We start from the raw sequence: 18,731 nt of genomic DNA, 5'->3' as shown, positions 1-18,731 counted from the left end.
TCTGGCCCTCAGTCTGGTCAGGGTGGGAGAGGGAATGGCAGAAATAGCCACATTTTCACCCTTTCCTATTGCTACTCCTGTCACTATTTCCACCTTAACTTTAGACTATATAATTTTGAGATAGTACGGAAACAGGCCCTTCAGCCCACTGAGTCCGCACCGACCAGCGATCACCCCGTACACTAACACTATCCTGCACAAGAGGGACAATTTACAATTTAACCGATGACAATTATCCTACGAACCTGTACGTCTTTGTTGTGTGGGAGGAAACCGGAAAATCCGTGGTCACAGGGAGAATGTACAAACTCTGAACAGACAGCACCCGTTGTCAGGATTGTACCCGGGTCTCTGGTGCTGTAAGGCAGCAGCTCTACCGCTGTGCCACTGAGCTGCCCTGTACCTCCCCCACTTGACACAAGTTGCCAATCAGCCTCTTCTCACCCCGATCCATCTATCGCTTCCCAACTCTTGCCTACTCCACACACTCCTCCCTTCCCACTTGCTAACTTCCCACTATTCTTTCAGCCCAGATGAAGAGATCCTACCCAAAATGTCGACTGCAGATGCTGCTTGCTCCACCGAGTTCCTTATCAGATTGGTTGTTGATACAGATTCCAGCATCTGCAGTCTCTGTTGTATAAGTGGTAATTCCCCTTGGCCAGGGAAGAAAAAAACAGTAAAATTAAACTGGATTCAGTTTTATACCGAGATGATGAGGATCTCCTGCAAGTATCCATGGCTGAGACGTGTGGCTACCATCTTGTTGCGTTGCATTTATAAATTTATAACCTGGTTTTTAAATCCCTGTATGGTTTCGCACCTTCCTAACTCTGTCATTCCCCACTGTTCTTCATCCTTTACAGAGATACACACTCCACAATTCTGCTTTCTTGCTCATACCTGAATTTATTTCGACACCTTGGGAGGCCATGCCATTAATTGCCATTTATTGCCTAAGCCCACAGCTCTAAAATTTGCAAACAACTTTGGTGCTTAATGTGCACTGGAATATATGATCACAAGGAACTCGATAACAGTGTCAGAGGTTAGGGGAAGAAGGCAGGAGAATGGGGTTAGGAGAGAGAAGTAGATCAGCCATTATTGAATGGCAGAGTAGACTTGATGGGCCGAATGGCTTAATGCTACTCCTATCTGATGCAGGAAAAATGTTCCTAATGTTGGGGGAGTCCAGAACCAGGGGGCACAGTCTAAGAGTAAAGGGGAGACCATTTAAAACTGAGGTGAGAAAAAACTTTTTCACCCAGACAGGTGTGAATTTGTGGAATTCTCTGCCACAGAAGGCAGTGAAGGCCAGTTCACTGGATGAATTTAAAAGAGAGTTAGATAGAGCTCTCAGGGCTAGTGGAATCAAGGGATATGGGGAGAAGGCAGGCACAGGTTACTGACTGTGGATGATCAGCCATGATCACAATGAATGGCGGTGCTGGCTCGAAGGGCCAAATGGCCTCCTCCACCTATTTTCTATGTTTCTATCTCTTTTGATCACTGAAAAAGATAAGAAATGGGCTGGCACCATGGCCCAGGGGGAGAGTGGCACACCTGGGATCAACCCTGACTACGGGTGCTGTCTGTACAGAGTTTGTACATTCTCCCTGTGACTGCATTGGTCTTCTCTGGGTGCTCTGGTTTCCTCCCACACTCCAAAGACGTGCAGGATTGAACCCAGGTCTCTGGCGCTATAAGGCAGCAACTCTACTACTGTGCCACAGTGCTGCCACTGTCATTATTAATTTCATGGCCAGTACTTTACCTCAAATCGCTTGATCCCCATCTTCCTTAATTTCCCTACTTTTCAAGAATCTAATGATCTCAGAGACACAAGAGACTATAGATACTGAAACCTTTAGCAAAACACAAAGTTCTAGAGGAATTCAGCATGTCAGGCAGCATCTGGGGAAGGAGTGGACAGGTGACGTTTTGGGTTGGGACGCTTCGGCAGACTGATGGAGCGAGAGTGGGGGGAGGAGAGCTGCAAAAGAGAAGTGGGAGCAGGGTAAAGCCTGTTAAGTGATAGGTGGATATAGTATTACGTGCAGTTCCAGTCGCCCCATTACCAGAGAGACGTGGAGGCTTCGGAGAGGGTGCAGTGGAATTTAACCAGAATGCTGCCAGGATTATTAGATTTCAGTTGCAAAAAGAGGTTGGATAAACCTGGACTGTTTTCTCTAGAATGCCGAGGATGAAGAGAGACTTGATAGAAGTATATAAAATTATGAGAGACATAGATTGGGTAAAGAGTCAGAACTATTTCCCAGGGTGGATATGTCCAACACTAAAGAGCATAGCTATAAGGTGAGAGGGAGAATGTTTAATGTAGGTGTGCGGGGCAAGACTTTTACACAGATTGTTGGGGTGGCCTGGATCGCATTGCCAGGGGTGGCGGCAGAGGCAGATACAATAGTGCTGTTTAAGGGGCTTTGAGATAGGCACATGGAAGTGCAGGGTGTAGAGGGGTAAGGATCATGTACAGGCAGATGAGATCAGTTTAATGGCATCATGTACTGCACAATCATTGTGGGCCGAAAGGCCTGAGCCTGTGCTGTACTGTTCTAAGGCTTCCTGACAGGCCGCGGTTGTGGACTGGGAACACAGCCACAGGCCTTTATCGAGGCACTGCGGTCTTGATGCCTGCTGGATCGCCACGTAGAAGACCGGGTCGGGGTCCGGCCAGGGCCTCATAGGTAGAAGCCTGGGTCGGGCGAAGCGGCCGACGGAGCCCACGGCTGGGGCCTGGGTCAGCACCAGGGAGGAAATAAGTGGGGCGTCGACAGCGGTGAGGCCTTGGCGGCGGCAGCAGTGAAGTCTCACGACAATGGGGCCTCAGTGGTGGTGAAGCCTCGCCGCGGCGGCAATGCCTCACATGTCGACCCGCGGCCGACCCGCGGTCGATGAGAGCGTGGAGGATCACCGTGCGGGGGGAGGGGAAGAACAATGGAGGACTGCGGTGAGGGAGGTGGGGGGAGAACAATGGACCACAGGGTGGGGGGGGCAAAGGACAATGGGTCCCTGCGTGGCGGAACTGTTGGGGGGGGGGGAGGTGGGGGGCAAAAGGAGGAGCCGGCGTGCTTTGTAACTTTGTCAGCGCCGTAGCTGGCTGCTATTTGTGCACATTGGGTATGCAAGCAAAGAATCTCACTGCGCCCAGTCACATGTGACAGTAAAATATTCCTATCCCTAAGTTCTATGTATCATAATGAACAGCAAATTCACACGATTAACAATATTTCCTCGAGATTTTGAGATAGAGTTAACAAATTGGTGGCTGCTCACCTTCCTACCTTCTCATAATGTGATATTATTTTCTTTCTCCAGTCAGGGGCAGTGTGCCTCCACACTGCAGCAAAGAGGGGCCACACAGCTGTAGTGAAAGCCTTACTCCAGAAGGGGGCACATGTTGATGCCATGACAAAGGATTGCTACACAGCCCTGCACATTGCAGTGCAACACTGTAAACCCTTGGTGGTGCAGACCCTTCTGGGCTTCGGGGCCAAGGTTCAGCTTAAAGGAGGCAAGGTAAGAACAGGTATTGCACACTGGAGGTTGTAAGATGAAGGACACATGAAGCTGAGCTTCTCATGCACACGTAATTACCGTGGGAAGGTGGTGATGGTCTTTCCCTAACTTTGTCAGTCTTTCTCTCGATTACCCTCCTCACATCACATATCGTATATAAATACTGCATCATGATGCAAAATGGTTAAAAAGATGTGGCCTTGACCTGTTTGGGAACTGCTTTTTGTTTCACATTGTACCCCTTAAATCAAAGAAGTTTATTGAGTGCTGAGTAATGAGTGCAATTTAGTTTAGTTTAGAGATACAGCGCGGAAACTGGTTCTTCAGCCCATCGAATGCACACCAACCAGCAGCCCCCGTACACTAGCACTATCCTACACGCAAGGAACATTTCTGGGTAAAGCCCACGCGGTCACAGGGAGAACCTACGAAATCCCTACAGACAGTACCCGTAGTCAGTATAGAACTCTGGTCTCTGGCGCTGTAAGGCAGCAATTCTATCGCTGCGCCACCGTGCCACCCAAATGTATCTGTATCTTTCTGATATACTCGTGGCAATAAATGGGACTTCTTTCTGAAGAAGATCTGTACATGTCCCCCAGGTGCTGCCTGACTCAGTGTTTTTAGAGATACAGCGCGGAAACAGGCCCTTTGGCTCCACGAGTCTGCACCGACCAGCGACCACTTCGCACACTAACACAATCCTACACACTAGAGACCTCTTTAATAACCTACCAACGCCAATTAACCTACAAACTTGTACATCTTTGAAGTGTGGCAGGAAGCATGCAGAGAAAACCCACACGGTCACAGAAAGAACATACAAACTCCATACAGACAACATCCGTAGTCAGGATCAAACCCAGGTTCTGTCGCTGTAAGTTACTCCAGCACTTTTTTGTGTGAACCAGCATCTGCAATTCCTTGCGTCCCCAGTGATCTTCTTTGAACAATCCCTGCTTCAAGAGAAAACCAGAAGCTGTAGATGCTGGTTTACAAAAAAAAAGACACAAGGTGCTGGAGGGAAGGCGAACTAGCAACCTAGCGATCCAGTAGGCTTGTTGGATGGAGCGCGAGTGTTCAGCAAAATGATCGCTGTCTATGCATGATGTGTCTATGCTTGGTCTTGCTGATTTAGAGGAGGCCCCACCAGGTACAATGGATGCAGTAGATGTGAGAGGAAGTGCATGTAAACCTCTGTATCACCTCCTGGCATGTGACTTATACCTACTGCATTGGGTTCCAGTGCTGATCCCACCTTACACCTAATTGTGTCCAGTAATTCTTTCTCTCTGCAGGCTCAGGAGACTCCTCTGCACATTGCTGCTCAAGTTAAGGATGGAGAGAAAGTGGCAGAGCTGCTGCTAAAAAGTGGAGCAGATGTAAATGCTGAGCAAGAGGTAAGGATATACATTATCTGACTTTACAATAGTGTATCCCATGATTAGCCTACAAAATTATGTTTGATTTCTGCCTTTGAAATTATGCCACGTTTAACGTATTGATATTGAGCATGACATAATTGATCTTATATTATGCAATTAGGACATTTTGCCAAGGACAAATTAGGCTCCCAATGTATTTAAGAAATTATATTTGACAGCCATTGATGATGTAAAAGTATTTCATATTGGATTTAGAATACTGAAGAATTGGAATGCAATTTACCATGGGGTTTTAACGAGATATTTGGGTCAATGATGACATGTACTCAACCGTTCAATACTCTTTTATGACATGTAAGCTTAATAATACATTGCTTAATAAAAAGCTAAATAGTGGCTGAGAAATGTTCCTGGTGCTGATGGTAATATAGGAAGTGATTTATATTACGTACAAGATTTACATGTGAACCATGAATCTGCTGTATATCATATTAATAGGACCTGTTTTACGTTTGGCTTGATGGGAGTCATATTTTGTTATTTTAATAACTGAAAGGTAGAATTGATATTTACTTTTACACATGCACCCATATTTTTCAGGATTGCATTGCATTAGGTGTGTCGGGGCAAACAAAAGTTTTAAATAATCACATGCCAATATATGAAAAGTACACATGCATTATTATATTTATAACTTCTACTTGGTTTAAATTATGGCATTTATTTAGTTGTTCCAGTCTCCAGCTGTCTATTTCATTTTGAAAAGTTAGTTTGATGTTTGACTTATTAATGAGCTCCATTTATTAATAAATATATATATATTTTTATCATTCTGGGAAGAAGATGTCATATTTACTGGTAAAAGTAATTGAGCCAAGCATTCACACACCTATGCAAGCACAAATTCCTCATGTTGAATGATCTTTCTCTCCAGTTGTATCTCCCTTGTCTTCTCCCAAAGTGCTGGACTTGTACTGAGGTTCAGTTTCACAGATCCCTGCCTACCCAAGTAGCTATTACCTCTATGTGGGATTTGATGTAAACACCATAGTGCATGATCATAGATTCAAAATCAGCATTATCTCCAGCATCCTGTTCACGTCTGATTTCCACCTGCAAAAACATAAGCAAAAATGGAAATATACATAAATATACATACACAAATGCATGCATACAATACATTTGGGAAGACTATACAAACATTTTGCCAGGATAATTTAAAATCTTTTTTCAGAAAGGAATTTCAGCTCCCAAAGTTGGCCAAGGTTGTTTTTCGTTTTGATTTCTTCTAAGAAATTGCATGATAGGCTGTTGGTTTGATGCAAAAAATTAAGTTGCCAGAAGAACTGAGCAGGTCATGCGTTCATATAAAGTCAAAGGGATCAACGTTATTTCACGTTGAGAAGCTGCATAAGGACAGAGCGTAGAGGGAAGTTAGCTAGGACATAAAAGTGAGAGAGAGGGGTAACTGTGAGGGGCTGGTAAGTGGTAAATAGAATGAAATAGGATAGGGGGGCAGGTGGGGTGGGGAGGTGGAGTGTTGAGACAGAGACTGGTTGGTGACAAGTGGAAACGTAAGAAGTGTAGGAAGAAACTGCAGATGATGATTTATACTAAAGATAGACACAAAGTGCTGGAGTAATTCAGTGGGTGAGGCAGCATCTCTGGAGAAAAAGGATGGGTGACGTTCGGGGGGGGGGGGCAGTGGGCTATTTGCAATATGAGATTGAGTAGGCATAAAGCTGCACAGATAAGTGTGAGAGGATTTCAGAAAACATATAGAACTTATAGAGGTTTATAAGATCATGAGGGGGAATAGACAGGGCAGATGCACGGAGTATTTTACCCGTCATAGGGAATCAAGTATCATAGGCCATAGGTTTAAGGTGAGAGGGAAAACATTTATCAGGAATCTCAATGGCAACATTTTCACACAGAGGATGGTGGGTATATAGAATGAGCTGCCAGAGGTGGTAGTTGAGGCAGAAACTATAACAAAATTTAAAGGGCATTTGGACACATACAAGGTTTAGTGGGATATGAGCCAAATGCAGGCAGGTGGGATTAGTGTGGATAGGCCACCTTGGTCAGCATGGGAAAGCTGGGCTGAAGGGCCTGTTTCAGTGCTGTAGAACTCTATGACTCTATATCTTGTAACAAACTTGCATCAATACCTCAGTCTAAAACCAAGGTAAATTAGGTTCGACTTCCTTTGGAACAATGGTTTATCGAAACCAAAATTATGCAAAAAAGTTCCAGAAAAACCTGGGTTTATTGTCAATTGCTGTTTATTTTTCCTAGCTGTAGTGTGTTTACTGTAATCTGTTTGATGTCCCCAGAATGGTGAGACAGCCATGCATATAGCAGCTCGCCATGGCAACCTGAAAATGATCCAAGCATTGATTGAGGAGGGAGGTGACCTAACATGGCAGTCAAAGGTAGGAGGACCCAATACATAGGTTTAAGGTGAAGGGGAAAAGATTAATAGGAATCTGAGAGGTAACTTTTTCACACAAAGGGTGGTGGGTGTATGGAACAAGCTGCCAGAGGAGGTAGTCGAGTCAGGGATTATTGCAATATTTTAGAAACAATTAGACAGGTTCATGGATAGGACAGGTTTAAAGGGATATGGGCCAAACGCAGGCAGGTGGGACTAGTGTAGATGGGACATTTTGGCTAGTGTGGGAAAGTTGGGCAGAAGGGCCTGTTTCCAGCTGTATCACTCTACGACTCCATACTGCAAACAAAGGGAAGAATGAACTAGTATGTCCTGTGGAAACGAAGAAAAATGTGGATAAGGGTATGAAGCCTTTTTGGTCCTTGAAGTCTGCTTCATCATCCGATATAATCATGGCTGAAATTCAGTACCATCGTGAATTAAATCTCCTTCATTTTCTTTCTGCATCTAGCAGATTAATGTCAGAATTTATAGCATTAAAGCAGGCCAACTGCTCCACACAACCTTCTCCCACCACATCTCATCGCCGAAATATGTCCCTTTCTCGCTCATATTCTTGCCAAGTTGCCCCTTGGATGCACCGTCACTTTTCAAATTTCAGGGTGTCATACAGCATGAAACAAGCTGTTTGCCCCACCAAATCCACACCAACCTCTGAGCACCCATGCATATTAATCTAATTTTCCAGCGTTTGGTCCATAGCCTTCAATTTTTCATGCAATTGAAGTGCCCATCTACACTTGTTTTAAATGCTAGTAGTGTTTCTGGTTCCACCACCTTCAATGCATTACAGGTACTCACAACTGTCTGAAAAAGGTCACCCTCAGATCTCATCTAAATCTCTTAGCTCTTACTGTAAATCCAAGTCCTCTAGTTTTATTCACTACAATTAGAGTTAAAATTTCTGCTAGTTTGCGCCAATTATATCCCTCATAACATTCTGCATCCTGTCCAAAGCTATCACATCTTTCCTATAGTGTGATGGCCAAAAATGCACTCAGGACTCCAGCTGAGATTTAACCAATGTTTTATGAAGTTGTAGCTTCTCATGACATACAAAGCCCTCCATAACCTGGCCCCATCCTACCTGACTGACCTCCTCCACAGATACACTCCCACCCGTACCCTCCGCACTGCTGCTGCTAACCTCCTGTCCCCCCCCATCCGGACCAAACTCAGATCCTGGGGGGACAGGGCTTTCTCCATCGCTGCTCCCACACTCTGGAACTCACTACCCCAAACCGTCAGAGACTCCTCCTCACTCACCACATTCAAAACATCACTGAAGTCTCATCTGTTCAGCACTGCCTTCAATCACTGACCGTTACCTCACCTTCTTTTTCCTTTTCTCTTCGTTTACTCATTTATCTATTTATTTTCTTTTATGTTTTAGTAAACCCTGTAAAGCGTCTTTGAGTGTTAGAAAAGCGCTATATAAATGTAATGTATTATTATTATTATTATTATTATTATTAACCTCCCTTGTATTCAATGTCGAACAAATGAAGGCCAGCATCCCATATGTCTTCTTAACCACCATAACCACACTGCCACCTACAAGAATATTTGGGCTCACACATCAAAGTCTTTCTGTTCCATCTGTAACAATGACGTAATATTTTCTATCAATCCACATGATAGAAAAAAGATTCCTCAACATGCTATTTGTGGAATCATTGAAAAATGGTGGATGTAATTATCCAGCAATTTTTTTATAAACAATTTAAAGAGTAGTTTCAGTGAGGCAGAATACTGCAAGATACATATTCACGCCAACATAATATTTATATATCTTTAAAGTGGTAAAGATACCAAGACTTTTTACAGGAACAGTTATTAAATAAAGCATGACTGAAGTATAAAGACATATTACAAGTGGTGAGGATAAGCTTTGTTAATGAAGTAGGTTCTCAGTAAAGATAAAATAATGAAGGTAAGAGAGAGAGAGAAACGCAGAATTTTGAAGAGGTAATTTCCAGAGCCTGGAACTTTGGCAATCGGCAGTAGTGCATTGATGAAAATTTTGTACAGAAGATCAGAATCGGAGTACAGATAACCCTTGTTATAATCAATCACATGGGGGAATGGTGTCCATTATTGCCAATTGTCTGCTATAACCGAGTAAGGGATTCGCTCCAGCCACCTAGCGGTCACTCCGTAAAACAGCGAGTTGTTTTCAAACACAAAGTTCCTTTCGAACAGCTAGAAATGTATTTTTGTTACTGCAAGCTAAAAATACTACAGGCTGTTTGTTAAATTGTTTAATAAGTATCTTTGCACGTATCGAACTAAGCAATTGCTTGTCAAATTTGATGACGTCCCACAGTGCAACTAGCAGCCTGTGTTCTTATAGAGACAGTGGTGCCTGGTTATTGTGGAAACACTCCGTCCACTGTAATTAAAGCCCGTTATAAAGAGGTGCGTAATAATGAGGATAGACTGTACAGACAAATCATATGGGCATAGGATTGATGTAGCTCTCAGCTTGAGAACTAGTGTAAACTCGTAAGAAATGAAGGTATCTTGCAGGGCCACTTTTCAACAAGGACCAAATTATATGATGGTTGATTCCTTTTTAGGCTGGAGAGAATCCACTTCACATTGCAGTCCGACACTGTCATGCAACTGTTGTAGAAGAAATCCTGAACTACTTGACCAACGAGAGCCACATGGAGGCTGTTGTATGTGTCAACCAGGAAAACCAGGTAAAAAAAACCAGAAATGTACTTTCCTGACTCAAGCAGTTGAAGGAATTGTAAGATCTAGAAGCCTCACCCCACCGCAACTGCGAACCACCAAAAAAAAAATGTGTATTGCTCTGACTCTAACTCCATTAATCCACTCCATACCTTAGGACAATATAGGTTAGACTGGACTAAAAAATAGTCATAGAGTTATACAGCATAGACACAGGCCCTTCACCCCAGCTTATGCATGCCAACCAAGATGTCTATCGGAGTTAGTCATAGCATCAGAGGCTATACACCATGGAAATTAGGCCCTTCAGCCCAACTCATTCATGCTGACCAAGTTGGGATTCTGGGCTAGTCCTACTTGCCTGCAACTTTGCAAGACTTTGAGACCTCCTGTACAATCACATATGCCAACCCTTCACTTCCTTCCAAATGAGAACCCCATTCCCTGTCAAACCCTTGAGGCTGTTTGCTTAAAAGTAACATTACCTCCAGCTTTTTGATTCTCTGTTTTCTCCAAAGTACAACATAGATTCCGTTGAACCATTACGGAGATGAGAAAGGAATTAAAGAAAATGGTGTTTGTTTTTAAATTTTGAGCGTGTGGTTGAGCTGACCACTTGCTGAGAACATATCACTGTCTCCACTTTGACCTATTACACATCCAGGAAGGAGAAACATGCCTGCATTTGGCAGCAGAGATAAAGAAGGACGTGATTCACTTTCCTCAAGAGGATTCTAAGATCGTTAAAATTCTCATGGAGTATGATGCTGATATTACTGCTACAACAAAGCTGGTAAATTAATTTTGAAAAATTGCTTGGGATACAAGGAGTCAAATAAGATTCTTAAGGTCAGCAGTATCATCACAATACCTTACCTTGTTGTATATTTTTGAAGGAGATGGATACAAATGGAGACAGCATAAACCTGGGAAGAAAACGTAAAGGGGAAGACACCACTGAACACTAATTAGCCATTTAGTTTAGTTTAGAGATATAGCTGAGAAACAGTCCCTTTGGCCCAGTGAGGCATTGCTTACCAACAATCACCTGTACACTAGCTCTGTTATCCTAGTTTCGCATCCTACACACTAAGAGCAATTTACAATTAATCTACAAACCTGCATATCTTTGGGATGTGAGGTGAAAAACCGGAGCACATGGAGAAAACCTATATAGTCACAGGGTGAACGCACAAACTCCATACAGACAGCTCCCATAGTCGGGATCGAACCCAGGTCTCTGGCGCTGTAAGGTTGCAACTCTGCCGCTGCGCCACCGTGCCCATCCATTTGTTAACTCAATTAGTATTTTTAATGCTCGATCTTTTCCGCTCAGTTAGTCCAACACTTTATGTACTTGTTTTCCTAGATCGCTCTGCTCGACAACACTCCCGGAGCCCTGCCATTCACTGTGAGGGTCTAACCTTGTTTGACTTAAAAAATGCAGCACTTCAAACTTATCTGAATTAAACACATCAGTATTCCTCGGTCCATTTTCCCAGCTGATCAAGATCCCGCTGTAATTCTTGATAACCTACCACCCAGGAAAGCTTTGGGAATGAGTGTGCACTTGGAAGGGACCCACGTGGTCCAGGGGGAGTAGGGACCCGGGTTCAATCCTGACCTTGGGTGCTGTCAGTGTGGAGTTTGCATGGTCTCCTGTGACTGCTTGGGTTTTCTCCAAGTGCTTGGGTTCCCTCCACATCTCAAAGCGAGTTGGTAGTTTGATTGGTCGTTGTACGTTGCCTCAAGTGTATAGCTGAATCTGGCAGGAGTTGAAAATAACGTGGGGAGAATAAAAATAACGGCTTTAATGTAGAATTAGTATAAAATGGGTGGTTGAGGGTCAGTGTGGACTCGAAGGGCATGTTTCCGTGCTGTGATTGTAAATATAATTGGGTCAAGCATTAGTCACTGGGCTACCTGCTGTGCCACCTTGCTGCCACAGCAAATAGTGAGGAAGACAAATACATGGAAGAGAAATGATTACCGGTCTGGTAGATGGCATTGAATACATGAGCTATCAATGGGAGACATTCAGAAAGCCAAACTGTCAGTGTGTTTCAGCTATAAAATTTGTCTTTGGAATAAAAAGGTAACTTTTTTGTCTTTTGTAGATGCATGAAACTCCAGTGCATTACTGTGCACATGTGGGGAATTCTGATGTTCTTCTTGAAATCTTGAAATACATTGGCTCAAATAGAATGCAACAGGCCATCAATAAACAGTCTAAGGTAATTTCTTCGTCAAAGGCCATTGGGAGCTGAGTCTTTGAATATTTTTGAGGCGGAGTTAGATTGGTAAGGAGGGCTGGGGTAAAAGTGGGGTGAATATTTACTGTGGCCAATGGGAATTACAATCAGATCACTGACAGTCTGTTTGAATAGCAGCAAGTGGTCAAATCTCCTTAACACATGGAAGACTATTTGGCTCATCGAGTCTTTACTGGCACACAGAGACATTTCATTCACTCATTCCATTTGGGAGCCTTTGGCCCAATGGTTGGAGTAGTTGAATTTTTAGATTTTAGATACCCCCCCTATATATATATATATATATATATATATATATATATATATATATATATATATATATATATATATATATATATATATATATATATATATAGGGGGGGTATCTAAGCCCTCCCTCCCCTCTCCCTCCCCCCTTCCCCCCCTCCCCTCCCCTCCCCCCCCTCCCCCCCCCTCCCCTCCCCCCTCCACACCTCCCTCCCTCCCCCTTCCCTCCCCCCCACTCCCCTCCCGGTTACAATGGAAACCCTACGAGGACGGGCCCAACGGGCACACTTGTGCTAGTATATATATATATATATATATATATATATATATATATATATATATATATATATATATATATATATAGAGAGAGAGAGAGAGAGAGAGAGATACTAGACCAAGTGGACCCATTGGGCCCATTCCTCGTAGAGAGGGAACAGGGAAGGGGAGAGGGTGTCGTCATTGAGTGAGCCCTGGACTCAAAGCCTCTCCTGTATTGGTGTAGCACCATCAACCCCCACACTCAATCTCCCCCTCCTCCGCCCACTGACCCACTCCATCCCCCCTACCCCTACCCCACTTGTCCCTCCCCTGCCCCCACCCGCACTGCCCCAGCCCTGCCTCCACCCCCATTCCCCCCTCCCCACCCCTATTCCCCCCTCCCCCTCTCCTGACCCCTACCTCCCTCCCCTCCCCCCAACTCCACTCTCCCCTCCCCACCACACTGTCCCCCTTCCCCCACACCCCCACTGTCCCCCCCCCACCCCCACTGCCCCCTCCCCCACCCCCTCCTCCCCCCTCCCCCACCCCCTCCTCCACGGATATACTCATCTAAATTGTTAGTGTATGTGACAAACAAACAGTGGCCCCAGCCAACATCGATTCCTGCAGTATACCACTCGTAAGTTGGAAAAACCCCTCCACTGCCACCCTCAACCTCCTTCTACCAAGCCAATTTTATATACTCTACCCATTTGGGTGAAACAGCACAATAGGCAATGACCCTTAATTAAATAAGACAATTAAAACACAAATCCCGTTGCCTTTTGTGCAAGACGTCTCGTCTGAGTAGTCAAATTAATATGGTGCTCATTAGTTGTTTTGCATTCAGATTCTCCAAATTATTCTGCAATAAAATAGTTTATGAGTTGCTAAAATGTACTAAAACAGCATTTAGCAATACCTAAACACCAAGTTTTATAAATGACATTAATTCTTCCCTGCTGGTTTGATCATCAGAGAATAGTGCCAATATTGGAACAAAACAGGAATACCATTTACATCAAGTGTATTGACATTGTTTTCTGCTTTTACTTTTCAATTCAGTTTTCAATGTACTGATAGCTCTGATTCAGAATTCACAAGTTTTGTTGAAAAGAGGTATTTCTTTGCCTCTTCTGGATGTTGATATGCTCTTAGGTTTCCATCTTACTGTCCGAAACGGTATTTATGAAGCACACTAAATGTTTCATTCTGATCTTTGTGTATCCAGTGAGAAGAGGTTGGTACACCTGTCAGCCTGAAGAAAGGTCGCAACCCGAAACGTCACCTATCCATGTTCTCCAGAGATACTGCCTGACCCGCTGAGTTACTCCAGCACTTTGTGTGTCTTTTTTTGAGTTTAGGCATGCCTACTTCCGGTTATCAAAAGTTAATATTCCTATACTTGCTCCTCTTCTCCAGGCTTCAGCCTTGCCATATGCAAATAACAATGTTAGACATCAATTATCACGATGTGCTTGTATGTCATTATAATGAAATCAATTGAAAAACCCTTGCAATTTCCATTGTAAAACAGAATGGCTGTTCACCGTTACTCCTGGCTGCAGAGAGAGGACACACCGAGATGGTGAAGATACTGCTGTTACACCATGCTAGGGTGGACGTATTTGATGAGGTAACCGTCACGCTATTTTGAAGTATTCAACCAAGCACTTAAATCTTAATATAGACGAGACCAAGTGGACCCGTTGGGTCCAAACCTCTCCTGCATTGGTGCAGCACCCTCTCCTCCCCCATCACTCCCTCCCTCCTCCCCCCTCCCCTCTCCCCCTCCACCCCCCTCCAACCCCCCTCCCCTTCCCCTCCACCTCCCCCCTCCTCCCCCTCCCCCTTCCCTCCACCCCCTCCCTCCACACCCCTTCCCCTCCAATCCCATTAACCCCCCCTTATCCTCCCCCCCCCCTTCCCTCCCACCCTCCCTCCCAAGGAGATAGATTTAAACATTAAAATGTGAATAGCTTTAAAAATACAACACTGATTTCAATGAAACGTCTTCCATTAGCACCAAAGAGACAACCGTGAGTAAGGTGGGCCTAAAATTGTTGCGCTATCGTGTACCGTTTTGGCTGTAGTTCAGGAACAAACAAACAAACAAACAAACGAGAGTTTTAGTATATAGATGATTAAAAAAGTATGTTTTGTTATTAAAGGGATATTGAGCAGTTACAATACTGGATTCATTATTAAAAATCCTACAATGTTATATACACCATACTTTTTCAACCAAATGATTCAACGGGGAGGCACAGTGGCATCACGGTAGAGTAACTGCCTTACAGCTCCAGAGCCCCAGGTTTGTTCCTGACTATGGTTGCTGTCTGTGCGGAGTTTGTACATTCTCCCTGTGACCGTGTGGGTTTTCTCCGGGTGCTCCAGTTCCTCCCACACTCCAAAGACGTACAGGTTTTTAGGTTAATTGGCTTTGGTATGTTGTTAAAAATTGGCCCTAGTTTGTGTAGGTCAGTGTAAGGGGTGATCACTGAGTCACAGCGCAGACTCAGTGCACCGATCGGCCTGTTTCTTCGCTGTACCTCTAAAGTCTAAATTCTAACATTGCACAGACTCGGTTAAAGGGATTGTATCCATGCTGCATCTCTCTAGGACCTGTGATAAATGGGTGATGCTCTCTGATGATTAGCATTTACAATACCAGGTCTTGCATTGCTGCTATGAAGAATGGGGCTCTTTTTTTTGTTTTTTTCCCTACAGCATGGTAAAGCCGGGCTTCACTTGGCAGCAGAGAATGGCCATGATCAGATCTCGGATATCCTGCTCTGGCACAAAGCGTTTGTCAATGCCAAAACCAAGCTGGGCTTGACACCACTTCACCTAGGAGCGCAAAACGGCTACAACAGGCTGGTAAAGCTTCTGGTAGAGACCCATGCCTCCAGTATTGATGCACTCTCTCTGGTAAGTTGCTAAATGCAGTCACTAGCCAATGGGTTAGTGGTAGCTCCGGACAGAGACAGGAACGGTGAGAGAGGGGCAGGACAGGGATGGAAGGGACTGGAGGCCGTGTGTGTGGCGCGGGGCGACTGCATGGAGCTGAGCAAGGTTTGGGCACATTTAGCGGAGCCACTAGCAGCCCGAGCTACCACTAAATGACACTCTGTAACAATTGCCGACTCTTCATCTCCGCAGCCTGAGGCCCTCTCTCTCCCTCTCTCTCTCTCTACTTGCTTCTTAAAGAACATTTTTAGAAATATTTTTAATAAGAAGTGGCACAAAGGCGCATCTAATAGAAGCTGCTACCTCATTGCCACCTCAAAGACCTGGGTACGATTCTGATCTCGGGTACTATTGGTGTGGAGTTTGCATGTTCTCCCTGTGACTACCTGGGTTTGCTCTAGGTTCCCCGGTTTCCTACCACATCCCAAAGACATGCGGGTTTGTAAGTTAGATGGCCACAGGAAATTGCCCCTAGTATGTAGAGAGCAGATGGTAAAGCGGAATAACATAGTGTGAACGGATGATCGAAGCTTGGACTCAATGGCGGGCTGATTGGCCTGTTTCCATGCTATATCTCTAAACTAAACTAAAATAAATAAAGATTTCTTTAAAAAAGTCCAAATCTTTTCTACTCATAAAGGAAAAATATTTGTATAATCAGCTGCTTTCTGCCCTTGCCAAGACTTGAACTAAATATAAAACGGTTAATTGCAACTTTTAACTTTAAAAAATAGATTACGTTGACCAAGTGACTTTGGTGTTGCCATTGAGATAAGATGAGATGATTCCCCAAAAATTTTCCAAGCTTAGAATTTGCAACTCTGAGAAGCTGAAAGGCACTCTCCCAGGAGTGAAATCAATAGATGACTCAATCCTTCTTACGGCATTGAACTTTGCATAGGTGATTACGGTGCAGAAAGGAACAAGCTATGCATTGGGAAGATCCGTCACAGTTGGCACTCAATAAGACTGCAGCAAGTTATCTGCATTAGAAATACTGGAAGAAGAAATAGTTGTGAAGCAGCTGCATCTCTTCAGATATCTCAGAAAAATCTTAACATGTGTGTGTGAACAAAGGGTTGAAGTATCTGGGCCAGACATTTTCATTAAAATTAGCTTCGGCGGCGTAATTTCTGTGTTGTGCTAGATTATAAATACCGTGGGCTGTATAACGCAAGATGGTATATAGGTGTACTTCCTGAATGTCCATCCATAGAATCATAGTCATGGGATCGTACAGCACAGAAAGAGGATCTTCAGCCCAACTCCTCCACGCCGACCAAGATGCCCCATCTAAACTAATCTAATTTCCTCGCGTTTGGCCCATATCCCTCTAAACCTTTCCTATCCATGTACCTATCCAATGACTCTTAAATGTTGTTATAGTATCTGCCCCAACTATCTCTACTGGCAGCTCGTTCCATTTACCCACTACCCTCTGAGTGAAAAAGATACCCGTCAGGTTTGTATTAAATCGTACCCCTCTTGTATTAAATGTATGTTTTTGATTCCCCTACCCTGGATTCACCCATTATATCTATCTCTTCCATGGCTTGACAATCTATGAAAGAATGCCACGGCTGTTCAACGTTGTAATACCACAGCTATGTAATTTTTAAATACAATATGATACTTTGTAATATAACCTTTCTTTAAAAAGCAGCTTTAAAATTACCAAAGTTTGAGATAAACATCAATTCATAAATTCAAATGCTATCTGAATGCATCAGATCATAATTCTTTTCAGGATCTGCATATCACTAGCATATAAAATTCTTAAGGAATTGGACAGGGTAGATGCAGGAAAAATGTTCCCGATGTTGGGGGAGTCCAGAACCAGGGATCACAGTTTAAGAATAAGGAGTAGGCCATTTAGAACTGAGATGAGGAAAAACTTTTTCACCCAGAGTTGTGAATCTGTGAAATTATCTGCCAAAGAAGGCAGTGGAGGCCAATTCACTGAATGTATTCAAGAGAGAGCTCTTCGGGCTAATAGAATCAAGGGATATGGGGAGAAAGCAGGAACGGGGTACTGATTGTGGATGATCAGTCATGATCATATTGAATGGCGGTGCCGGCTCAAAGGGCCGAATGGCCTACTCCTGCACCTATTTTCTATATAAGGCCAATATTTATTGCCCAAATCAAGCCTAATTTTCTTTGAGAGGTTACTGGTGAACTGCCTTATTGATAAAGGTACCCCATAGACTTGTGTAGGAAGGAACTGCATATGCTGGTTTACACTGAAGATAGACACAAAATGCTGGAGTAACTCAACGGGTTAGGCAGCATTTCTGGAGAGAAGGAATGGCCAATGTTTTGGGTCGAGACCCTTCAGATATTTTGTGTCTACCCCATAGACTTGTTGGGTCAGGAGTTCCAAGGAGGTAGATGCAGTAATGATGAAGGAATGGCGACGTTTCCCAAGTTGTGACGATTTGCAACTCATGATATTGTCACTGTCACTACTTGGACAGTCCATGAGTTCCTGATATTTGAGATCCTCCCCATATTGAGGAGAGCTGGGCATAATACTACATTGATGGTTGAACGAACCTTATGTAAAGGTTCATCGCGACTTTCTTGCACTTGGAGTTTCCCGCCTACCAAAGCTAAACTGACATGTCTAAATTTGCTGGCTTTATCATTGCATCCTATTTTCTAACCTATTTATAATGTTTGTGATCCTCCAGTTTCAAGATGCAAGCCTGAAACACTAGACATGTAAAAGAATATGGTCAATACTATCACAATGTCCAAGCTTACTTCCCTCAGCAACCTCGCGCACAGACTACCTGGACTGGTTGATTTATTCACCTTGATTATGGCTCACCTTCCAGTCACTTCTTTATAAATTTTTAGCCTGACCAGTATCTCAATTTCATTTTCCTTCGCTGAATCTCTGGC

The 18,731-nt window shown here is 43.9% G+C and overlaps 1 protein-coding gene across 1 annotated transcript in view; it reads left to right on the top strand.

Annotated features, from left to right (window-relative positions):
- Positions 1-18,731, top strand: part of trpn1 (transient receptor potential cation channel, subfamily N, member 1) — a 174,669-nt gene that overhangs the window by 119,492 nt on the left and 36,446 nt on the right. The window contains exons 12-19 of the mRNA XM_078398420.1: positions 3,337-3,537; positions 4,836-4,937; positions 7,262-7,360; positions 9,960-10,085; positions 10,742-10,870; positions 12,195-12,311; positions 14,392-14,490; positions 15,585-15,785. Coding sequence (XP_078254546.1) covers positions 3,337-3,537; positions 4,836-4,937; positions 7,262-7,360; positions 9,960-10,085; positions 10,742-10,870; positions 12,195-12,311; positions 14,392-14,490; positions 15,585-15,785 — 1,074 coding nt within the window. The remainder of the gene's footprint in view (positions 1-3,336; positions 3,538-4,835; positions 4,938-7,261; positions 7,361-9,959; positions 10,086-10,741; positions 10,871-12,194; positions 12,312-14,391; positions 14,491-15,584; positions 15,786-18,731) is intronic.

This window comes from Rhinoraja longicauda, chromosome 4 (assembly GCF_053455715.1).
Source record: "Rhinoraja longicauda isolate Sanriku21f chromosome 4, sRhiLon1.1, whole genome shotgun sequence".
Lineage (NCBI taxonomy): Eukaryota > Metazoa > Chordata > Chondrichthyes > Rajiformes > Arhynchobatidae > Rhinoraja > Rhinoraja longicauda.
This window is presented reverse-complemented; position numbering and strand designations above follow the sequence as displayed.